General features: G+C 44.4%; 1 protein-coding gene across 1 annotated transcript in view; it reads right to left on the bottom strand.

The window, feature by feature from the left end:
• The window catches only part of LOC138265937 (CD5 antigen-like), a 643,904-nt gene that overhangs the window by 43,941 nt on the left and 574,168 nt on the right, over nt 1-25,795 (bottom strand). Inside the window, exons 6-7 of the mRNA XM_069214135.1 lie at nt 22,341-22,531; nt 9,533-9,810 (exon numbers count right to left, since the gene is read on the bottom strand). Of these exons, the coding sequence (XP_069070236.1) occupies nt 9,533-9,810; nt 22,341-22,531 (469 nt within the window). The remainder of the gene's footprint in view (nt 1-9,532; nt 9,811-22,340; nt 22,532-25,795) is intronic.

Below are 25,795 nucleotides of genomic sequence, written 5' to 3'. Positions count from 1 at the left end.
TGGCCCTTCCCCACCTTGGGCGGTGTGCCAGCTGTCTCTACACTTCCTGCCGGAGTCCTGGTAGGGGTTTTAGTCCCTGGTGTTTTCACCCTCTCGCGCCGGCCACTGCCTATCTTTGGATGTTTCTCCGGGGGTGGGCTTCCCGTGCCTTGGCTTCGCACCAAACTTGCTGCCCTGGAGGGTGGGGCACTCCACAGTCCATGGCAGACTGTGATGACAGGGGCCGGTTTTGTCGTGGCTGAGGTGCTGACTGTAGTCCTATGACACGGACGGGGTGGGGGAGTTGGTGGAAAGAGGTTGAGTTTAGACAGGAAAAGCTTTTTAGGAGCAGTGGAATGGGTAGGTGTAGTGGGTATGGGAGTGGAGGAAGAGGTTGTGGTTGTAGGAGTTGTAAGTCTGGTGGCTTTGGGTGCAGGTGCTTTGGCTGGAGGCTGTCGCGAGGTGGATGGCTGTTGGGTGGGTGGCTGCCTGCGTTTGTGTATCGTGGAAGAGGGGGTCACAGACATACTGGGAGAGGACACAGGGGACGTGTACATGGCAGTGGGGGTGGTGACTGCACGTGTGCAGGGGGTTCTGGTGTGTGTGCTGCTGAGGGACATAGTGGCTGAAGATGTTGTGCATGCAGGTGTGAGTGGAGACGTGACAGGGAGGGAAGAGGGAGACGAGGAGGAGGGGGACACAGTGGAGGCAGTGGGTGTTGGTATGTCTGTATGTGGATGTTGCTTGTGTGAATGCCTGTGTGATGTGTGGTGCTTATGTCTGGCTGAGCTTCCCTTGGGTGTTGAGGTGTGTGCAGGCTGGTCTGATGGTGTGTATGGGATAGGCAGAGGTACAGGTGATAGGGTATGGGTGGAGGAAGTTGGAGGGGGGAGGCTAGAGACAGGGACAATGGCTGCCATCAGTGCTGAGGCCAGAGTCGGGAATGATCGCTGAAGGGCAGCCTGACCAGAATGAATGCCCTCCAGGTATGCATTACTCTGGTGCACTTCCCTTTCTACACCCTGGATGGCATTCAACATGGTAGACTGCCCAACAGTGAGCGTCCTCAGGAGGTCAATGACCTCCTCACTGAGGGCAGCAGTGGTGACTGGGGCAGGGCCTGAGGTGCCTGGGGCGAAGGAGATGCCCACCTTCCTGGGTGAGCGGGCACGGGCCAAACACTGAGGGGCTGCTGGGAGGGCGGTGCTGGTGCAGTGGGGGGCGGCTGTACCTGTTGTTGCGGGGGGCACAGATATTGCCGCCACCACAAGGTAGCTCCCTTCAGAGGACGAGTCGGTGTCACTGATGTCTGCCCGAGTCCCTGCTGTGGAGCTCACCTCGCCCTCCGTCCCACTGGTGAATTCGGAGTCCATTGCGTGGCCCTCCATGGCCATGTGGGATGCAGCTCCCTCGTGCTCCGATGCCACTTCTCCTCCACCTGATGATGCTAATGCACACATGAACAGGAAGACCACAAAAAAGGGGGGAGGGGGAGAATAAAGACATGTTGAGTGCATGCATTGGCGACACCGTTTGCGGACAGGACAGCCACAGAAGCCCCCTGCATTACGCCGCGCACTTGGGGATGACTACTCAATCCGTGGGACATGGCCTACAAGCCTATGGACGACATCTGCACACATAGATGACACAGGGCCATGATTAGCTGTACTTGGCACCCTACAGAGGTGGGGGGCGGGGGCACAGGGCCATGCCTTACGGAGGGGCCTAGCCTACAGAAATCGCCCTAGCCTAGGGATAACCACAGCCCACCTCCCCCACCCAGACACCTCCACTGTGCGCAAAGTCACCAGAATGAGAGTGTACTCACCCCCTTGTGTCTGCTGTGATGTCCTCACGCACCCATCCAAATCGGGGTAGGCCACCGCCAGTATCCGGGACATCAGGGGGGTCAAAGTCCGACTGGCACCCCTCCCACGTTGGGAGGCCATCCCCAGATGAGCCTTCGCCGTCTTCCTGCTCCAGCTGCGGATGTCCTCCCATTCCTTTCGGCAGTGGGTGCCCTGTCTGTGGTGGACCCCCAGGGTCCGGACATCCTTGGCGATGGCACGCCAAATGTCGATCTTCTGGTGGGCGCTGACCTATATGAAATGTACAGGGGGAGAAGAATAGTCATCACCTTCTGCACCCTCAATGTGAATGGCCCCCCATCCCTACCCTTGCCATGTGGCACATGCTCTCACCGTTGTTTGATGCATGCCTCAATTGCTCCCCTCCCCCACATCATTCATCCACCCCACTCAACACAGGCAAAGCCCATAAAGCATGCTCCCAGTGTATTTACCTGTTTGTCTGGAGGACCGTAGAGTAGCGCATACTGTGGGAGGACCCCATCCACAAGTTTCTCCAACTCCTCCGCAGTGAAGGCAGGGGTCCTTTCCCCAGTCGCATGAGCCATTGTCTCTACCAGACCGAGGTCACAGCAGCACTTGCAGTGTAGGTCCTCTCCTGTCGAAGATCAGGTATCGAGTGATTAAGCAGATAGAAAATGGCGGTCACATCCGCGGCGGTGCATACCGCGACCGCCGGCGCACATCGTCATTGGCTCCTGAGACCCATAGGGTTTAATGTTAACCAATGCTGCATTGCGCTGCGATCTGCGACCGCCACGGTGTGCAACGCCAGCGCATTTACCTCAAATCCCATTGTCGCACTTTACAGGTCAGGCAGCTGCCATTTCAGGGGCCCACATGGCTTACTTTTTACTGCGTCACACATACCTAGGCCTTGCATCAACACTCATACAAGCCATTCTATGCATTGAGAATTGTGTTCTGTGCAAGCTGTGGTTATGTACCTGTGGGTTGATTGACTCTGTGCTCGCTGTTGTCCTTCATAGGCACCGTCCGCTGGGACATGCGAGGAGATGGAGGCATCCTCCGGTGTACAGACCGCTGGTAGACCTGTCGACAATGGAGGAGAGACATGTCATACTGACATATAGGCTTGACCGTGCCACTATTCAGGAACTGTGTGCCCAGCTGGAGCCAGACCTGATGTCAGCTATCCGCCAACCCACAGGGATCCCCCCTCAAGTGCAGGTGCTGTCAGTGCTCCATTTCCTGGCAAGTGGGTCATTTCAGACCACAGTGGCCATATCATCAGGGATGTCCCAGCCTATGTTTTCCAATGTGTTGTCCACAGTGTTGTCTGCCCTGCTGAAACACATGCGGAGCTACATCGTTTTCCCTGAGGTGGGGGATTTGCCTACAGAGAAGGGTGATTTCTATGCCCTTGGACATATCCCCAACGTCATAGGTGCCATTGATGGGACCCATGTGGCTTTAGTCCCCCCCACAGGAGTGAACAGGTGTACAGAAACAGGAAGAGTTATCATTCCATGAATGTGCAGATGGTGTGTTTGGCAGACCAGTACATCTCCCATGTTAATGCCAAGTTCCCTGGCTCAGTGCATGACGCGTACATCATGAGGAATAGCAGCATCCCTTACGTGATGGGTCAACTCCAGAGGCACCGTGTGTGGCTAATTGGTGACTCTGGTTACCCCAACCTGTCATGGCTACTGACCCCAGTGAGGAATCCCAGGACAAGGGCAGAGGAACTCTACAATGAGGCCCATGGGCAAACTAGGAGGGTGATCGAGCGGACCTTCGGCCTCCTGAAGGCCAGGTTCCGCTGCCTCCATATGACAGGTGGATCCCTATTCTACTCACCAAAGAAGGTGTGCCAGATCATCGTGGCCTGCTGTATGCTTCACAACCTGGCTTTGCGAGGTGCCTTTTCTGCAGGAGGATGGTCCAGATGGTGGTGTTGTAGCAGCTGTGGAGCCTGTGGAGAGTGAAGACGAGGAAGGCGAAGAAGACGACATAGACAACAGGAACACAGTAATACAGCAATATTTCCAATGACACACAGGTAAGATTACACACCGGCATACTACATGTACTTTAACACTACTACCTCTCTACTCTCTGTCCTTTTCACCCTATGTATGGTAACTGAGTTGTGACTTTCCCTTCCGATTTCAGAGATGTGGGCCCCACTGTGTGACATCTGCTTTGTTTCCCCATGGACTACAGCTGTGTGACATTGGTATGTTGGCATCACAATGTAAATAAGCATTTTGGCACAGTAATGTCTAATACATATGTTCAATAGCACAGCCAAACTCCTGATTGTTTTGGGCAATAACTGTGTTTATTACAGTGCTCTATATTGGTGGGTGGTTGAAAATTGGTGAGGGGTGATGGTGGAGGAATGTCCATGGCAGAGTCCAGACTATTAGTATCACAGGTGCATTGTCCAAATGCCTGTGGAAAGTGGAGCATGGGCAGTTTAAGGATGGACAGGGTGACAATGTGGGACAGTGGGATGACAATCAGGGAGGTATCCTTTCCTGGCGGGGGTCTTGGCATCTTACTCTGTCTTCTTCCTGGATCTCAGGGACCGCTTGCGGGGTGGTTCTCCTTCTGCAGGGGGTGGGGTGCTGGTGGCCTGTTGTTCCTGTGGCGGGGCCTCCTGTCCACTAGCGCAGGCAGAGGTGGTAGGCAGTTCTTGGTCCATGCTAGTGTCAGGGGCCCTTTGTGGTGCAACAGCGTCCCGCAATGTGGTGACTACCAGATTCAGAACCCCTACTATGGTGCCCAGGGCGGAACTGATGGATCGTAGTTCCTCCCTGAACCCCAAATACTGGTCCTCCTGCAGGCGCTGGGTCTCCTGAAACCTGGCCAGTACCGTCGCCATTGTCTCCTGGGAATGATGGTACGCTCCCATGATGGAGGTGAGGGCCTCGTGGAGAGTGGGTTCCCTGGGCCTGTCTCCCCCCCTGTTGCACAGCAGCCCTCCCAGTTCCCCTGTTTCCCTGGGCCTCTGTCCCCTGGACCGTGTGCCCACTACCATTGCCCCCAGGTCCCTGTTGTTGTTGGGGTGGTGGGTTAACCTGGGTGCCCTGTACTGGTGGACACACCGCTGCTTGACGTGTCCTGGGGACAGAGGTATGGGTCCGCTGGGTGGGTGCTGTGCTGGTGTTCACAGAGGGGGGAAGGTCTGCTGTGGCCTGTGGCTGTCTGAGGGGAACCGACTGTCCCGAGGTCCCCGATGGGCTGGGCTGGTCATCTAGATCCATGTCGACGATGCTGCTGTCATCACTGCGGGCCCCTTCTGGGGGTGGAGTGGACATTTGTGGACCCTCCTGCACGGTGACGTGGCGTTCGGGTCCTGCAGGGGTATAAAACCATGATTATTGCATCTGTGTGTGCCATGGTGTGCAATGGGTGGGTGCCCGTGTACCCCTGTGCTTGCATTCCTGTGTGGGGGCTTTTGTGACGGTGGTTTGGGGGGGGTGGGTATGTGCAGTGGGCATGCTTTGGTGTTGGGTGTCCATGCTTTGTGGTCGCATGCAGGGCTTGGTGTTGGGATGGGTGAGTTGTGATGGTGAGACATTTGCAAGGAGTAGGAGTGATGGGGGTGAGGGTGAGGGTGAGGGTGGGGGTATGAGTTGGCATTCTGGTGGGGTGGGGGAATTGAAGTAGTGAAGATGAGACTTACCAGAGTCCATTCCTCCAGATACTCCTGCGAGGCCCTCAGGATGCAGGATCGCCAAGACCTGCTCCTCCCATGTTGTAAATTCTGGGGGAGGAGGTGGGGGTCCGCCGCAAGTCCGCTGAACCGCGATGTTGTGCCTGGATACCGTTGAACGCACCTTCCCCCGTAGGCCGTTCCACCGCTTCCTGATGTCATCCCTATTTCTTGGGTGCTGTCCCACAGCATTGACCCTGTCGACTATTCTGCTCCATAGCTCCATCTTCCTGGCAATGGACATCTGCTGCACCTGTGCTCCGAAGAGCTGTGGCTCTACCCGTACAATTTCCTCCACCATGACCCTAAGTTCATCCTCAGAAAACCTGGGGTGTCTTTGCGGTGCCATGGGGTGGTGTGGGTGATGTGTGGGGTGGATTGTGTGGTGCTAAGTGTGGTGATGTGTATTGGTGTGTTGTGTGAAGTGCGTGGTAATATTGCTGGGTGATGGTAATATGCGCGTCTGGGTGCTCGGTTCTCTATTTCTCTGTGCGTGGTCCCGATTCTCTAGGAGTGGAGGTTTGTGGGTGATGTGGGTGTGTGTTTTATAATGTATTGGGTGTGTGGGAGTGTTGTTTGTATGTGTATCAGGTGTGTGTATTTTGAATTGTCCAATGTGGCTGTGTTTTGTAAGTGTGTGTGTATTTTGAGCGCGGCGGTGTGTACCGCCAATGGAATACCGCGGTTGAAAGACCGCCGCGTGGATTCGTGTGTCGTGATAGTGTGGGCGTATTTCTGTTGGCGTGACAGTGTCGGTTTTGTTATCGCCAGTTTCTCGCTGGCCTTTGGTGTGCGGACTTTTGTGGGTGTCTGTATTTTGGCGGTTTGCGTGTTGTGGGTCAGAATGACCGTGGCGGTTTACCGCGGCCGCGGCGGTATGTTCGCGGTCTTCTGACAGCGGTATGCGCCTTTTACCGCCAAGGTTGGAATGACCCCCATAGTCCCGATCTGTTTATTATGAAAAGGTATAACAAAGATAGTATGTCTTCTAAAATAATTGTGAAAAACATATGTTAAACTCAATAGGTATTTAAGGAGGCATTTTTCTTTCTCCCTATTACAAACTGCAGGGGGGTATTTGGTTCAAGTAATCTCACAGATTTCAGCAGTAGACGAGGCTTGTCGTGTTTGTCTTATCTCTGACAAATTGTGAAGAGGGAATATTTGCACTGTGGTAATCCTTGCTAGGCCATCTTCGAAGCGATAGTATTTTTTGTGCCAACTCTAAAACTGTAGAGATTTGATATTGCGTGATAGTGCGGCTGTTGGCTAATTTAGGACGGGAAATCTTTAGCTCAATGCAGTAGACCTGAGTTGATCACTGAGATAAGCTACTGATAAAGGCTATAGGAGTGATTGCACACTGGGAACGTTATATCAAATTCCATAAGTTTGTGCTGTTTATTATGAAAAAGTATGACAAAGTGCGTAGGCTGACTCAATGGTCAAAAGCGTTTGTTAAAGGCAACAGGCTTTTAATGGCCATTTGTTATTACACAGTGCAAAGCCTTTAGTTTTCCCTTTTCTACACTAAAAGGTTCTCTTTTTATTTCTGCCTTTCTCATCTTTTTATTTTGAAAACATACTACAGTTCTTCACAAAGTGATAATGGACTGCTTGCATGCCACTCATTTTATCTGCAATGCACCACATCCTGACCATAGGCTGCCTCTAAACCAGGCTACCGTCATAGAATGGTATTGTCAGGAGTATCATTTTTTCTATTTCATCTTTCCACTACTTTGGTTTTCAACTTGGCGGCCATGCTGGAACCTTAAAATAATGACACACTACATAAAGAACACCCTTGCAAGAATGCCACCCGCTGATCTGTTTAATTTTGATTTGTGATTACAAGCATATTCCATATTTGGGTGGCAGTATTTTTCTTTCTAATTTTTGCTTTAATTTTGTCATGGATTTGTTGAGTTTCTGTATGAGTTTTTACTGTGGTTGTTCACTTGACCGAATACAAGAATGAGTCATTGGGTACATGAATGGATGGATGAGAGCATAAATTAATGACAGAGTAAACGTAAGATGACTTACTGAGTGCGTAAACCCATCAATGATGAAGAGACACTTTCATTTATAAAGTACAGCCCTTGCTATTGTAAATGCATGTTTTTTATATTTTAGCCTACAAAAAGTGGGAGAGGTGTTCTTAAAAGAAAGGTGTTTGGGGTGGGATGGTAGGACACTTTTGTTTTACTTTGGGGGGTAAGGGAAAGGTGAATACTGAGGATGGTGGGGGTGGGTGGCAAACAGAAAGTTCATTTTTAGAATACTTAGAAGATGGAGAGATAGGAAATTCTGAGAGGGATATGGAAGTGGGGAAAGATGTCAGGAAGGTTTTCCAAAATTTGGGTGGTGTAGCGGAGGTATGATGAAAAAAATGATGGTTGTGCAGCAGGACATCATGTGTAAGACAGGGAAGTGGGTTGAAGGAGGTGAGCTGGAAACTTTTTTAATGCTCCCCTATCACTATCAAGGGTTGCACAGCTGAGGGGCGGTGGAAGATGGAAAGGGAAATGAACTATATAAAATTGTAGATAGATAACTATGACTAAAGGGGATGTTTTTACCTCATGGGTTTGAGTAACAACATAGAAAATCCAAGCTTTGATCACATTTCCTGTTTGATGTTACTCAGAACCCTTCAGTAAAAATCATCCCACTTGTTCATGTTGTCCATCTATAGTTCTGCATACTTGCTTATTAAAAAGTAGGAAATCCCTTCCCAGTTACTAATTTTTTACATGTGTATGCTTCAGGAATGCTTTATCATAGCCTTCATCCCTAAATCATCAAAATTGTGATTTTATGGAAAAATAGTTGTGTGTAGACTTTAAGACTGTGTGAACTTTTCAGAATGCAAACAGATCAGCTGCAGCTGATATTGTGACAAAGTGGAGGGGCGGTGGCGGGGGCAGGATATTGAGTGGGTGGGCACTAAATAACAACACAAAAGAAAACTTACCTGCTTCATCGCCGCATCAGCTCTTCAGACTCCACTGTTCACTGCAGGCACACACTTCCAGCCTTCTCTGCGGCCAATCCTAATACTGCTCTCATGTAACTGGCAGCATGAGAGCAGCATCAGGATTGGCTCAAGTGCCCTCGATTTGTACTCCTCCCAGGCAGACTGGAAGCATGTTCCTGCTGTTAACACAGATCGGGTTAGAGACAGCTCGATGAGTATGTTAATTTGACCGTCCTGAGACGACCGTCCGAACCCACATGTGCACCGAGGGGAGTGGACACCACTCCCCCTCCATGGCTGTCATTCCCCATGGCCCCACCCCCCAGAAAAATAAAAGGATAATAAACATAGTTTATTATCATTTTATTTTACAAGTTTTGTAGCTGCTACTGCTGGCGGGGGTGAGAGGGAGATGCTCCTCCACCAAAGTGGAGGAGCAAGCGCAGAACCAGAGAAGGTCATAAAGTGCTCTGCCTCCACACTTCAAAAGCACTTTTTCCAACGGCAAAACAGCCCCACTCTACCTGTCTCATTTGCTTCCACTGCAAATTCTGAGTACCAATTAATTAGCACTCAAGATGCAGTGAGACAAGTGCCCTTCCTCTTGTCAGCATATTTTCTTCCTCCTTCTGTATATTTTCTTCCTCTTGTTTGCACTACATACATCAAAGCTTTGATAAAGTGCTGAATTTCAAATGTTAGTGGTATGATAATTAAAATAATTTGTGAAGAAGCCCCTATAACAATCTGCACAACTACTGCATTTTATTTTTTCTATTATATATTTGAGAAACTGTTGATTGAATTGATGTCCGATAAAGTGGAAGAAAGCAACTTCAGAAAAAAATGAAATTTTGCAGTAATAGCGCTGATTTATCGAAATTGGTGCTCTATAGTGTAACCGCGGTAATAAAACTTGATATATCCCTGAGTCGTTACATTAACTAAATGAAGAAAACAAACAGCAAAACAACTTTTTGAAAATATTTAAAAAGATGCTGATGCTATTACCTTCCACATTTGGTGTCATTAACGGTGTGCTGGGGGGACTCTGAGTCTCTTGCACTCGAACCTCTGGGGGCTCCCTGTGGTATGTCCTTCTCCTCCTGGTTGGTGACCCACTGCAGCTTTTCCATGCTTTAATTATAAAGTTATAACATCGCTGGCCCTGCTTCTTCACAATATGCTTGCAGTTTTTCCATGATTTGATAACTCGTACCCAGCAAAACACCACAATCATCAAGGCCGCAAATATTATAGTCATCCATACTATCCAACTTTCTTCTAACCTGAAACATAGAAAGAGCATTTCACATAATTGGTAGTGTTGCAGTTGCATTATTATCTAAATGTGTGTGAAGCAGGTGAAGCCACCAAAGTTACACATACTGGGATGGGCTTTGTAGACCAGGTATGTATAGTCATGGATTGAGGAAGGTCCTCTGGCCTTCTAGCAAAAGGCAAAGCTGCAATGGTTACATAATATCATGAGTAAGACTATAACAGACTGAACCATCAAACTTCTTGACCAACTAACAAAACTGCCTGAATCACACATTTTTCTAATGGAACTTCTAATTACTGCATGCTGGTCTGAAAAGTTCTTACCAGCTCCAGCTGGGACAAAGCTTAAATGTAACCAATTATTAACCAATAACGCATTGTGATATCTAATACATTGTTCCTATTAATATATTTTATTAATTATTTAGACCTTGATTTAGAGTTTGGTGGAGGGTTTGCTGTGTCACAAACATGACGGTCATTCCATCTGCCTTATTACAATTTCCATAGAATATAATGGAATTGGTATTCAGTGGATGGGATATGCGTCACCATTTGTGACAGGGTAACCCCATCTGACAAACTCTAAATCAGGCTTTTAGTTTGTGGCAGTTAAAACTAAGACTTATATACAGAAAAATACATGTATAATAGGGGGGGGGTGACAAATTCAACTCTGCTGGTGGAGTTTGCAAATTTTTTGCCCAGTCCGTGTTCCGCTTGAAGTGGGGAGATCTGGCAAAAATCCACCAATGGACACATGGCATCATTTTTTCCTTACATGCAGCTAACCAAAGTTAAGTTGGTGAGTGAGAATTTGCGTCTCCTAGTGAGATTTTCAGGTGCTAGATTTCTCAACATGGGTGGTCGCGGCTGGTCCCGATCTCTCGCGCTGAGAAAGCGGCCGCTCGAGTAGGAAATCTACTCGACTGGGGGAAAGAAGCCACAACTTCCTGCATGCCGCTTGGTGCTGTTTGTGCTGATTTTAGAATGTGGAAGAAGATCCTGGTGCTAAAATTCAGTGAGAGCACCTGGAAATGCCTGAATTCCACCCGCTCATGGAACCCAGCAGAATATCAGAGTTTTTAGGTAACTCCGCTGCCCACCCCTATATACAATGCATAAAATAAAATAAATAAAACTCAACAAATTAATCTCCTAATAACATTAATTTCCACAATCTTCATAAAATAAACCATTCCATTATAGCCAGCTGTATATATCCAGTCACCTTCAATGTGTACTTTATACACTAATGAAGATAAATGATTTTTTCTTCTTTATTCAAATTTGTATTAGCTCTACAAATCAAAATACCAGGGATCTTAAGCCCCTTTTCTAACAATTTAGCACATTCAAAATCTTTATGACAGGAGGCGCAAGATGGTGGCATTGTGAGACGGCTGTTTGTGGTTCTCCCTGACAGATCCCAAACATGTAGCCGTGGATCTCTTAATCCCTAATCTCTGTGATTTTACTTGAGGAATGCGCCTTGTGGGTGAGCTTGACATTTGCTGCGGGGAAGGTCGTAGGCGCCCGCCGCTGTGTATCACCGTTATACGGATACACTGTTTCATCGGTCATCCAGCGCGGCTGACACATTGTAGCAGTGCTTATATGGGGCCAAGCATTGGACGGATGCTGCTGAAGGGAATGAAGACAGCGCTTCCCGCAGTATGGGACAAACAGACCAAGTTGAGCGATATACACTGATCTGGCGCCTAAGACAAAATCAAATTGCAGCACGAAGTCAAACGGGGAACCCCTGAGTAGGTAAATGTTAAATTAAAGACTGCGCCGCTTGACAAATTTTTAGAGAGGAAATCCCGAGACGGAGTTTAGAGCGGAGCAGGGGTGGTGAGCCCACCTAATACAGAGCAAAGGGGGGACTAATGATTGAAGCTGATTTACCTGAATCTCAAGTAGAGAATGAAGGTGAGAGCTGGGACAATAAAGCACTGTGTAGGACTCCACTGCTGGTGAATGACTGCTCTACCCCCTCACTTTTAGATCATTCTACAGATACCTTGAATATTGGGTGTGCTAAAGGTGAAGAGTTGCTATTACGCAACAAAGGCTCACATCAGTCCCTTGATAGAAATGGTGAAGGGGCCAAATTATGGCTCAGGAAACATTGAGCAGTTTAAAGCAAGCTAAAGGAGAAAATCTGATGTTTATGGCAGCTCGCGACAAGGACAAGAATCAGGGCCAGAGCGATAAATTATTTTCTCTCTCAGATCAGTCTATCTGGACAAGTAATGAGAGGTCACACTCAGAGACAGGGGAGATCTCTTCAGAACTGGTTTCTGAGCTATCCTCTCTTGGCTCGGCACATGAGCAATTACAGAGTGACAAAGTTACTACAGTAAGGAAGAAGCAGAGAAATTTAACACACAGCCTGGTCCAGTCATGCACTCGCATATACCTAGGGAAACTAGTGGGATTACACAAATACCTAGCTCGAAGAAGGTTCAGTCATGCTTTCTAATATTGAAACACAACCCAGTTTAGTCTCCTTGGAACCATTCTCATTCAAAGTATTACGGAACACTGAGAAGAGTTGAAGACTGAGAGCAGAATATCCCTGCTAGCCTGCCGTAAAATGCAGACACAAATCTACTGGGTGGCAAGAACATGTTCCGAGTTTGCAACACGCATAGGGGAGGCAGAGAGTCGAATGTCCAAACTGGAAGATGGTGCTGTATCGCAGAGAGCAGTCGGGGACTCAATGGAAACAAAACTCGAAAACGCCCAATGGAAACTGATAGATTTAGAAGACAGGCTTAGGTGTAATAACCTACGAGCACTGGGTATACCGGAAGGGGATGAGGGAACTGACCCACGCGGGTTAATTGTGGCCCTGTTTAAGGAGGCTTTTCCTGACCTGACTCAGTGGGACTGGAAGAGAGAAGTTCAGAGGGCACATCGTTTTCCTTTCAACATTAGAGCCAAATCAACTATAGGAGATACCAAACTAGGGCTATGCTGATCTCTCTCCTGAACTTTCAGGCAAGACAGGCTGTATAGGATCTAGCTCGCCCAGATAGCAAGCGGACCGTCAGGGAAGTGATTTTTTGTTAGACCTGATTTTTGTCATACAACTGTGGAAAAGAGATGTAGACTTCGTCAACTAATTCTGCCCCTGCAGAATAAAGGGGCTCAGGTCTATCTGATGAATCCTGCCAAACTAAAGGTGATTGTTGATGGCAAGACTCATTACTTCATGTCTGAAGTAAAAGTAAAATACTTTATGGATGGACTCTGAGGCTGGCTGGATGGGGCCTCTGTCTTCTCTTTTGCCTCCTTCCTTATAGGGTCTTCTGGGAGGTAGATTGATATTCATATATTCAAATGTAAGGAGGTATTTGTTCATTTTTTCTCTTTCGTGGGATAAGGGAGATGACGGCTGTGCTCACTTTTCTTATTCCTTTTATTTATTTTTTCCTAATATGTAGATATATGTTATATTGTGGGATATAAGGCACAATTAAAGGTATTGTTTGGGTAAGTTAGGGGGACACAATTCCATCTTGATTGGGACTGTGTAGTCCTATGCTCTCCACAAAGCTGATTAAAGGGGTGTGGGGTAGGGTGGGGGGTGAGGAGGGAGCGGGTATGGGGGATGTTGGGGATAAGAAAGGGGTAGGATTCAGTGCAGGGAGGCTTTTGGATTTGGGATGGTGGGGGGTCTTTCAGGAAGGCAAGGAGGACAGGAGGAGTAAGGGAAAGGATACCCAGCAAAAACATGTAAAAGGACAGAGGAGTTTGAGTAGAGTGACTGATGGGAAAATCAGCATAGGACAAGGGCAGAACTTCAGCAGGAGAAATTTAGGTAGAGAAGATATGGTAATACTAATGAAGTGCAGATGCCTAGAAATTAAATAATGGCTTGTAATTTAAGGATATGCTCTATGAATATATGCAGTCTTAACAACCACCAAAAGAGGAGAAAGTGGCATTAGGACTAAAATTAATTTCAGCAGATTTGTATTGTGTGCAAGAAACTCATATCTCTTGGGAGAGGATGGGGCTTCTAAAATAACTAGGTTGATACCTTTAGCTTGTACCCAACAGATGGCGTCAACGCGGGGAGTGGCGATATTGGCTAAAAATTCCTGTTGTAATGTTGGCCGCTCATTGGTGGATAAAGCAGGGCGCTGGGTCATTCTAAGGTGTATGATAGGCACAACTAAGTTTACTCTTTGCACTATTTAAGGATCGAATTTTGATGAAGCCGAAGTGCTGGGTATTCTAAATTCTGAATTGATAGCATGGCCATTACCGTTGGTAATATTTGGAGATCTGAATGTACACTTGGATGCTGGAAAAAACTGAGCAATCAGAACTAATATCAGGGTCGTAAACCTAAGGTCTGGAGGGCCTTAAGGAGATTAATCAGGGATCATAGGTTGGTAGATGTGTGGGAGGGACTTAAGGCCTCCGATCCTGGCTATACATATTATTTCTCTCCACATTCTAAATTAGTAAGGCTGGATTACTTTTTTATCACTGCTAATTTAATGAAGGATGTAAGTATAGATCTCCTGCCCAGGCTCCTCTCAGATCACAATCCAGTAGTTTTAACTGTTTTGATAAGTGGATTTGTGATCCTGCGCCGCTCTTGGTCATTTGATAAGACGTTATTAGTCGACCCTGGTTATGTTGAATATATGAAGACATGGATTAAATAATTTTTGGAGGTTAACAGAGATAGCACCACAACAGGAATGGTATGGGATGCATTCAAAGACGGAATTAGAGGGGAACCCCTGAGCTATAGCCTGCACTCACAGAAGGTGAGAGAGAGAGAGGTCAAAAAGCTTCAGTTAGAACTTAATCAAGCAGAAAGAAAACTAATGCAAAGTACAATAAAAAAGGCGGACTGTAGTTCAGCGCAGATTCAGATATTCGTCTTAAAGGCTAAAATAAATTAATATCTGAACAAGGCAGTAGCTGCCATCTATCAGAGTTATAAGGTAGTAAGGTATGAATATGGAGAGACCACTGGTAACGTTCTGGTGAGGCAAACAAGGCAAAAAACAATAAAGGTAGCATAGAGACCATTATGGATGCACGGGGCGGAAATGTGAAAAGCCGGAGGAGATTTTAGAACTTTTTAGAGATTTGTATCAGGAGCTGTATAGGGAAGATATAGTGTATTCTGCTGGGGTACAGTGAGAGGCAATATCATTTTGGGGAGGATTAAAAGTAGCTAGACTCTCTCTAGAGGATCAAATCATGCTGGATGCACCAATTCAAACGGAAGAAATATTGGAAGCTGTAAACTTGCTAGTGGCAGGAAAAGCCTCAGGCCTGGATGCCCTACCACTCGAGTTTTATAAAATGTTCTATAAAGAAGTAAGGAGGGACATGCTTGAAACCTTTTGCAAGGCACAACTAGGACAGACTTCACCATCTTGGGAATATGCCAGCATTATAGTGTTTAAAAAAAAAAGATGAGCTACCATATTTTCCCCGATCATATAGACTAATATCCTTGTTAAATACATGGGAAGATATATGCAAAGGTCTAGGCAACCAGGCTGGCAAGAGTTATACCCTTGCTAGTCTGTAAAAGAAAGCGTGGTTTTATACCTGGTAGGGGGACAGTTGATCACATAAGAAAGATAATTTATTTATTTGAACTTGCGGAAATTCACCGGACACCACTCGGTCTGGTGTTATTAGATGCCGAAAAGGCATTTGATCGTGTATCTTGGAACTTTTTATGGGAAACTCTGAAATGGAAGGGGATTGGGGAAGGCTATTTAACAGCTGTTAGGGCTACATACAAGGCCCCACCAAAGCTCGAGTATGTTTGGGAGGGCTAGAGTCAAGCATCATATCGGTTTCCAGGGATACTAGACAGGGGTGTCCGTGCTCTCCATTGCTGTTCGCATTATATATAGATCCATTTTTTTATCTAAACTGGAGAGGAGCAATAACTTCAAGCCAGTGCCCTATCATGCGGAAGAATATAAGGTATTTGCATATGCAGACAATGTAGCAGTTACAACAACTGACCCTGAGAAAACCACCAAGGAAATTGAAAAATTGGCTAGAAATTGTGGAGTATATTCTGGGGACAAATTGAATGAGGACAAGACACAGGTTATACGCTCAGCACAGACCTTGATTAAAGACAAGCGGGTGGTGGCAAAGGCTGTATATTTGGGGATTAGAGTTATAGCTGCAGTTAACCAGGTGGTGGAACTTAATATAGCCCCCCTGCTGAGTAAAGTGAAGAGCGATCTGGATAGAATGCACTATCTATATTTATCACTTGGAGGTCGCTGTAATGTTTTAAAAATGAATGTCCTGCCAAAAGTATTGTATTTGTTTCAATAGATTCATTTAGAGATTGCAAAAAGCTGGCTAAGCAAATTAGAGGCAATTGGCAGCAGTTTCTTGTGGGGATATGCCAAGCCAAGAAGAGCTATGAAATATATGAAGCTTCCAAAATATTGAGGCGGCTGGGCATTTCCCAACTTTACGCTATATTACTATGCCTGCTGCCTTCAACATATGGATGTATTGATAACTGGTGGTGTAAGGGAGGGTATGCAAGCAGAGTATCCCTTCCTGTTTGAAATGGTGCTGGGCGCTGAGGCAAAAGAAGGGCTGTCGAAATTTGTGGAACCCAGCTATTTTAAAAGAGTGAGATTTAAAACTCTACGAGCTGTATACAAGGTTTGGGTGCAGGTAAAATGATGGGTTGGGATGGGTAAGATCACCAGGTATACTCCATTGTGCTCTTCAGTCCCCCCTTTTTCTATTTTTAGGGATCCTTTTTGGCCACATCAAGGGATAACAAGGATTGGGGATCTATATGCAAATTCTGTGTGTAAGTCTTTTCTTGACCTACAGATACAATATGGCTTACCAAGGAATCATTTTTATTTTTATTTTTACAAATTCAAGACTTTCTCCACCGCCATAAACATGATATACCTTTAATGGATAAGATATCCTTAATAGAGGTTATATGCTGCAGGGAGAAAATAGGCACATTATAAACTCTATTAATAGATGCTCAACAGGATGATTCTGTGCTACAGAATGATAGCTGGGTTAACAGAGAGGGTAAAGAGGGGGGGTGGCGGGTGGAATCACTGGAGATAGCAGAAAAAACCCTTCTTTCAGCCAGTCTGAAAACGCAGCACTGTAAGATGGTATTTGACTTGTACCATACAACTGAGCAAGTGGGGTGGATCTAATGGGAAGTACAATTGAGGTGGGGGGCCGGAAGGTGAGATATTGCATTTGTTCTTTACTTGCCCTAGGCTGAAACTGCTGCTGTGTAAAGTAGAACTGTTTCTCATTGATATAATTGGAAGAAGTACGAAATTCACTCTGACTCTGGTACTGTTAGGTGTGATGGACCCGCTGTCAAATACGGGGCATGTTATAAAAAAAAAAGAAGGTATTTTCTGTATATGGCGATGGCAATACTCCGATTATGTATAATCTCGAATTGGATCAAAAAAGTCCCCCCAACCTTCGAAATTTGGAGGTCAAGATTATTAGCGTTTCATAGTATTGAGCTGAGAGGCGCTTGGGGAAACGAATTTGGGCACCACTGACTAAATGGGTGGAAGAGATTAGTCTATGAGATAAAACAATTTTGTATCGGATTAATCATGCTGAATGTATTTTATTCTTAAAAACCTATCTCTAAATGATGATTTGTAAATGATGATCTGTAAATGAAATGTGATATGGGTGATCCTTGTCTTAAAAAAAAAAAATCATTATGACAGATGACACACCACTTCCTGTTGCTCAAGTGCCCTTCCACCACTATGTCAATTCCCTAATGGATAACTGACTACTTCGCAGTGAAATGTGAAACTTTCTTTCTTCAATACTTGATCTGCCATCAATGAAATAATATTACATTCTTTCATATTGTGAGAAAGTCATCCTTTCAGCCCTGGTCATCCCAGTTCTTTCTCACTGATATTGGTGGTAAATGACTGACTGAGCACTCAGCTCTGCTAGCAAGGCCAAAGGACAGTACTCTGATGAAAATGTTATGTGGTATTTAGGTAAATTTACAACTGGCAATGACAGACCCCTGTAAGTCTCTAGTATATAAGAAGGCAAGAGGGATTCAAACTACCTATAAGTCCCTAGGATATAATAGGACTGGGAGGTTTAAAGGGCCGGTTAAATTCCTGCACTGGAATGTGCACTGCTGGGTTGCCTACTGTCACTTTTAAAGGCAGCCCTGATTTGCAGGCTGTCTTTAAAAGTAAAATGTATGCTAATTTGACTTTGGAATTAAAGGGACTTCGGAAGTGATAATCTACCTTTTTATTACATATAAGTCTCCCATAAGGTCTCCCTTAGGTGCCCTAGGAGTGGGGTGCTATGTAACTATTAGCAGGGACATTATAAAGGATGTTTTATATGCCTTGGTGAGGGAAAAACTGCCAATTTTGTTTTTCCCCATTGTAGCTGCCTAGCTTGTAGGCTAACATTGGAATATTGTAGTTAGGTATAAATATTGCTTGGAAGGAGCTAGAAATGTAATTCAAGGATTTGAAAAATCAGTAATGATGAATTCAACAATTTGCCACTGTTGAATTTGTCATAACTTTTACAGAAAATAATTTATAAGACTTTCTTCTCTGAGAGCCATAATTAAGCATTTTAGCAGACTCACCTGATTGGACAGCCTTAACAGGATTAGCCAGGTTGTTTTGATAAAGTGATAAGTGGCCTGCATAAAGCAGAGTTTATCTGGTGGGGGAACTCTGCAGAGCACAGGCCAGAAAGGGGGCTGGGTAAATCAAACTGGGTTTCAAAGAGAACGAGACAGAAAGAAATACCAGCTAGGGCCACCTCCTCTTCCTGTACCCCACAGCCTGATGGCAGGCCAAGGAATGGAATTTGCAGATGGTTTGGAGGTGGAGGGTTAACAGAAATGAGCCACACTAGTAGGTTGGTTTAGCCAGGTTATGCGTCTCTGGAGAGCAATCCTCTATCTGCCATGCTTTGGGGTGGCCACCAGCATTTCATTGGACAGGGGACCCTGGTTTGTGCCCAAAGGACTGCTCTCTGAAGGACTGTTCCTGCTACACACTGGGGACTGCAACCCTTGGATTTGCGTTTTGGACACTTTGAACCCTCAACGGCAACTTCAGGAAGAAGTTCCAGAAGTCTGAGGAAGTTTAGAGCAACTTTTGAAAAAAGATCCATAAGTGGATCGACCCAACATCGAGAGCTAAGCTGACAACCTTCCATTGCGAACCGGGCTGAATTTGAGGGTCATCCCGCTGAAAGCTCTGGAGCTCCAACAAAAAAGAGGGCCCCTGAATAAATAATCTATGGAGACATCAAACCAGGTTAAATAACTAAAAATGAACCACATACACTGCCTCCAGAGAATAAAAAAATAAAGAACTTAATTCCTACTTCTAAATAGCACCATATCTTGGGGCAATAACTATACAGTTAGAGGCAAACGTGGATTGCACATGATTTTATTGAACTCATAATCTCATTATTTGATTCAAACAACATATTGATACAAGAAAAAAATAAAAAAAGATGTTCAAAAGCTTAACATAATATGTGGGGTCGAGCCCAAAGAAAACACTAGTCTGTCTACTCCTCTGGATCACACAGAGCTTATAATAAAATGACTATATATACATTCACACTCAATCATACCACATACATAACCCAAACACAACAGAATCATCCCACACCAAATATTCTTTAAAATAATGCTAGTCATATACAAGGTATTGTGAGGTCACTATTTTAAGCATTATATAGTTCAATTACATTCATATAAGAAAATAAATCAATTAAGAAAATGCATATTTTATGACAGTAGTACCATCTATACTATAATGACAGCAAAAGGTTCCCCTATGGGGGAAAGAAGGATCACCACTTGTATATTGTTGTATCTCCGCTTGTGCGTACCTAACAGACCAGAATCTATATTTATACGTGTTGCAAGCTTTTTCTGTTATTACAGCACAGACAGTATTACTATTATAAAATATGCATGCCCTTTACTGATTTTTTTCTTATATGAATGTATTTAATCTATATACTGCTCAACCTCAAATACCATGTCAAGCTTTTGAATATGTTTTTTCATTGTATCAATATATTGTTTGAATCATAAAATGAGATTATGAGTTCAATAGAATCATGTGCAATCCATGTTTGCCTTTAACTTTATCATTGTTGAGCCACTGTATGGTATTATTGAGAAATAGGAACTAGGTTATTTATTTTTTAACCTCTGGAGGCAGTTTATGTGGTTCTTTTTCATCTCTGGAACTCAAGACTTCGAGGATTTGACCGGTACCTTGTGAAAAAGCAATTTAATGACACTGCATTTCATTCGCTTGCTGGAGAAGACCGCACAATGTTGGGAGAAAATCTTCCAGAAAAACAAATAAGTCTGAAGGTAAAATTCTGACCGAGGCCTACTGCACTGTGTATCCGAGCAGGACTCCATTGCGGTCAGCCTCAAGTTATGACTTGGTCCCGGTCTAGCATGATCACATGTCACCGGCTGGCACTATTGGTTTTTAGACACTAGAAAGGACATTTTATGATTTAGTCTTTAAAACTTCATATCTCTAGTTCACTATATTGGATTTTTGTCCATTTGGTGTCATTTTAAAGCTACAAATATGTTGTATTTTCTTAAACTGGTGTGAGATTTTTATTGTGTGTTATGTCCTACATATTTACTGTATTGGTGTATTTAAATGCTTTACATACCTTTCTCCTCAGTTAAGCTTGCCTGCTTGCAGTCAGCTACCAAGGGTTGAGCCATGGTTTAATGTATTGTGATCTTGACTGGACCTTATGTTTGGGTGGTGACCTTATTGCTAGTGGTAGGTGTATGCTTACCCCTACTAATAATCCATCCTCCAAAACACATAATATTGTAAATACATGTGATGGCTTAATTGCTGCATATTAACCATATCAATTCCCTAAAATATTACTATTAGAACTCTTTTCAAAACCAATGTATACAAAGTTCCAGGGATATAAACAGATTTTAATCAGCATATTCAGTGAGCAGCAAGTTACCACATATCTTAAACTAGCTATCCATCACATCACAGCATGGGTATGGTAGATAACTGAGAAGAACGTCCTTGTGGGTAGTGTTGACCCTTCACACATTTAGTAATATGAATTGTATCAGTATGACTTTACAAGGTCGTATTACTCTTTCGCTTTCAGTTGTCTGAATTGGAATTGTTTTCTGAAGCTCAAACGCCTTTTACCAAATCTGCCCTTCAATATGATCTAATTTAAAATCCTTATACAACCAAAAGAGGAAGGAATCATGAGGGAAATCATATTGGAAAACTAATTTAATTTATAAGGCCATCTCAATAAAAAAAAACGTTGGATACACACTTGACACTTGTTTAGGATCATGAAGTGGATATGCCCAATTTATTTACTGGACTGTGGAATTAAGTAAACAAATCACACTAGAAAGGTTAAATTTTAAGGTTGGAGAGACGTTGGTTCCCTTCGTAGAAATATAGCCCTCGCTGTTAAGATAAGAAAAATCTGATATTTGTCTTCATAAGAAAATTCAGGAGCGAGAGTATTTACCTTTGCTACCCCATTCCCTCCTTGGTTTTTCTCTGTAATAAAGTGTTGTTTGCTTAATTTGTTTGCTATATATGCCCTGATTACCTGTTGGCCAGATTTAGGTGTGACAGTACAATGTGGCTGAAATTTGTTTTTTGACCGGTATCCCTGTATCTAAATTTCGCCATTCTGAGTTTGTGTTCTTGCAATGAGGGATTAAGCGGGTCCAAGCACCTGCGGAGTCCATGTTCTGAGGAGAGACCCTCCCCATTTACCAATGGCGCTGAGCTGGTGGTAAGTGGAAGTGATGGGGCAGCAGTGCTGACAAAAAGAGGTGTGGCGGCAGACGTAGACTGGCAGGGGAAACGTTATGTGTTCCCTCATGCTGCAGGATGGGATCAGGCAAGATTCGAGGGCTGAGGCAGATTTGGGTTTGCAATCCGATCATCATGTGTATTTAACAACAGAACTTCCCAGCTGGCAACATCGGACCAGGTGTTGCTGCATCCGGGAAATCCATGTGCAGAAAGATACAGTCATTTATTTATAAGTGTGACATTTATGTTATTGGATACTTACATACAAAAAGTTTTGAATTACAGTATGTGTGATAAAAATATATACAAAAGTTAATAATTAAATAAGCAAAATAATATCTTTTCGGATGTACCATTTGTTTTTACATTTAAAGCCCCACCTTTTCTAAATGAGACTTTTCACACATTCACTGCATTCATAAGGTTTCATTCTAGTGGTTAGTATCAGCAGATTACATTAACCTTTTGCATATACTTAATGCAGGAAGATACATGGCAATTGTGTTAAAAGAAAAGCAATCAGTGAGCACACTGCCTCTCCACTCAAATACCCTACTTTGTAGAAAGGGATAACGTAGCTTAATTAAGTAACATTCTTTTTATCACATGCCAGGTCGGTCTCTTACCTCCCTTGCAAACAGTGGATATACACATGCTGGCCAGAGGTGCACGAGTTGCTTGCTTTCCACTGGCATTCCATAAGAGATGATTCATTCCCTTGACAAAGAATGTAATCCGGCCAGATAGGCACTACTCGGTCAGAGTATGGACTGTGTCTTGTTGACGTGAAAGAGATCTGCTGGGCAGTGCACCCAATCTAAAAAAAAAAAAACGAACACATATTTGTAACAGAATTTCTGTTTTTACCAAATACCAAACAATTTCGTTTCACAAAGCATACCTCCATGATCATGTCTGCTCCATCTATCACCGCACCATTCTTTATAACTGAGCTACAATTCTAAACAAATACATTATAACAATTCTTTCTTCTATCTTCTTCCAATGGTTTCAGTCCGCAAAGCGTTATTGAAATAAATCTCAAAATGGAATGTGGTGCTCCCACTGGGAATGCTGTTACAAGGCTGGTTCAGTTTAGATCCTTCTCCCATTACAAAGATTTACTGCATGTATCTCGGTGTTGGTAATGAAAAGTAAACATAGGTAAATAGAGAAGAAAAATACCTCATCAGGGGCCAGATGAAGCAAAGGGTTTGCGCCTCGCAAACGGCGAAAAACGCCGTTTGCGAGGCGCAAAAGCCTCTCTGCTATGCAGAAATGCATTTTGCGAGTCGGATCCGACTCGCAAAATGCATTTCCGACTCGCAAATAGGAAGGGGTGTTCCCTTCCTATTTGCGACTCGCAATGCTATGCAATTTCATTTGCGCCCGCGAAAGCGGTCGCAAATGAAATCGCTGTTACCATCCACTTGAAGTGGATGGTAACCCATTCGCAAACGGGAAGGGGTCCCCATGGGACCCCTTCCCCTTTGTGAATGATCACAAAAACTATTTTTCAGAGCAGGTAGTGGTCCTATGGACCACTGCCTGCTCTGAAAAATACCGAAACAAAAGGTTTCGGTTTTTTTTCTAAGTGCAGCTCGTTTTCCTTTAAGGAAAACGGGCTGCAGATAGAAAAAAAAAACTGCTTTATTAAAAAGCAGTCACGGACATGGTGGTCTGCTGTCTCCAGCAGGCCACCATCCCCGTGAGTGCCCATACTCGCAATGGGGTCGCAAACTGCGACCCACCTCATAAATATTTATGAGGTGGGTCTTTGCGACCCCATTGCGAGTTGCAGAAGGTGTCTGAGACACCTTTCTGCATAGCAAATTGCGACTTGCAATTTGCGAGTCGCACAGACTCGCAAATTGCAAGTCGCAATTTGCTTTTTTCCTACATCTGGCCCCAGATTTCTAAATAATAGGTGCACTTTCATTTTCTACTACATCATCTACTTTGTGCGATCATTTAATTAAATTGGAAGCAAAAAATGAAAATAAGTGAAAGTTTCATCGTAAAGAGGGAAAATATGTTATTTTATTTTCATCCATGCAACTTTGATCACAGCAGACGATTAGCCCAGGCAAGGCCAAGATGTGTGTCCCAATGTCCATACCTTTCTAGTCACTGACCATATCAATCTGCCATCATTTACTAATCATGAAGGCACATTTTCAATTTGCCACCCATTCATCTGTAAATCTCAGGACATAATAACATGTGCCACTAATTATTTTTCAGATCATGGAGATATTTGGCTCCTATTGCTAATGACCCCTATGTCTGGTTGTGAGAGTCTGTAGTGAGTAGGCGTAGTGAACGTGGTGCAGTGACTGTGAGGCAGACTTACCCCCATCCGATCTTGTTATTGATTTTTGTTCACAGTTACCATTCGGACTACCTTTTCTTTTACACTTCAACCACTGGAGGCCCGTGGAAAAATTCTGAGCTCTCTCAGAAGAAAACAAGAACTGAATGGTCTTTGACATGTCCCTCCTTTCTCCAGCTCAAATGATGAATAAGTAGACATGAAGTCTGCATCCATCTTTTCATCCTTTCATCAGTTTGCTCTTCCAACCACCATTATGTGCTTGTTTGTGTACAATCCGTGAGAGAGAGTGAGCGAGGGAGAGTTCATGTATGTGTTGTGTTTGCATGTGTGTGTCCTTTGCCAGCATGACTATTAGTCTCTGTGCTATCAGTAGGAAGGTTGGTGTGATGAAAAAAAAATACACACATATATATCTATCTATATATATATATCTATATATATATATATATAGATATAGATATATATATGTGAGTATGTATATATATATATATATATATGTCCCAAAACGGTCAGGTTCGAAATGCGCTTCACTTCGTTGGTGCTGGCATCAGAGCCTGAGCTCGCTCCATATTTATAGGTTCTTCAAAATAAACACTGCACTCCACGATGATTACCTTCTCAGTATTTTATTGCAAAAACACCACCAACGCATTTCAATTGTATTGAGTCTTGATCGCAGCATGTTAGTCCAACTATTTCCATATGTATACATTTCAACATGTATAACCCACAATGAGGCGTTATGGGATGTGTAGTCCAGTTACCATTTAAATCAATGATGTAATTAAAGATGTCATTAGTGCCGTAATTTGTGGGGTAATTAGCAGTGCATGGTGAAGGCGCAAGTTATAGTTACCTTACTGCACAAGCTATAGTTAGTTGAGATAACTAACTATAATTGGTGAATTTCTATGGTTTTGTACATTTAAAATGGGAGCATAACTATAACGCCCCTCTAACCTTTGGTTTTCTCAGTTAATTTCTATGTTTTTTAAATTCTATTTCTGATCTATAACGTCTCTGTAAATTTATTTTTTTCCAGTGAATTTCTGTGGGGTGTTTTAACATATAGTATTTTTCATCACTATTTCCGATCCATAACGTCCCTGTAACCTTTGTTTTTTTCATTGAATTTCAGTTTTTTTTTTTTATGTATAATAATTTTCATCACTATATGTTAATCCAACCAACTCCGTGCACGGCCTTCGCCCATGCACATAGTGGTTGGTCACAGGGGATGGCCTGTGTCCAGGAACTGTAGCCAAGCACCCAGGCCCTGTGGTCAAGCCCCCATAAGCACCCAACCTTACACCGTGCATTACCTTCACCCATGTGGACCGGAGGTTGCCCGCAGGACCTGGCCTACAGCCAGACCCTGCAGCCAACCTCCCTAAGTACCTAACCCTATGCTGTGCATTGCCCTTTGGCCTTGTGTGGCAGGAGCTGGCCAGGACCTCTCTGGGCGAGAGAATATATGTTAGGTGTGTAGATGAGGGTGAGAGTGGCTGTCAGATTGTCTGTCTGGGTGTGAGAGTGCATACATATGTGTTTTAGTGGGTGCATCAGTGTGTGTGAGGGTCTGTCAATGGCAGCATGATGGTGTCAATGGGTCTGTGAGTGGATGCGTGAGTGTCTGAGTGGGTCTGTGAGTGGGTGCATAAGTGTCTGAGTGGGTCTGTGACTGGGTGGGTACATGTTTAAGTGGGAGTGTGAGTGTGAGAAATTGATTGAAAGAGAGACAGAAAG

The sequence above is a fragment of the Pleurodeles waltl genome, chromosome 11 (assembly GCF_031143425.1).
Source record: "Pleurodeles waltl isolate 20211129_DDA chromosome 11, aPleWal1.hap1.20221129, whole genome shotgun sequence".
Classification (NCBI taxonomy): Eukaryota; Metazoa; Chordata; class Amphibia; order Caudata; family Salamandridae; genus Pleurodeles; species Pleurodeles waltl.
The sequence above is the reverse complement of the archived record's forward strand: the minus strand, read 5'-3'. Positions and strand labels throughout refer to the sequence as shown.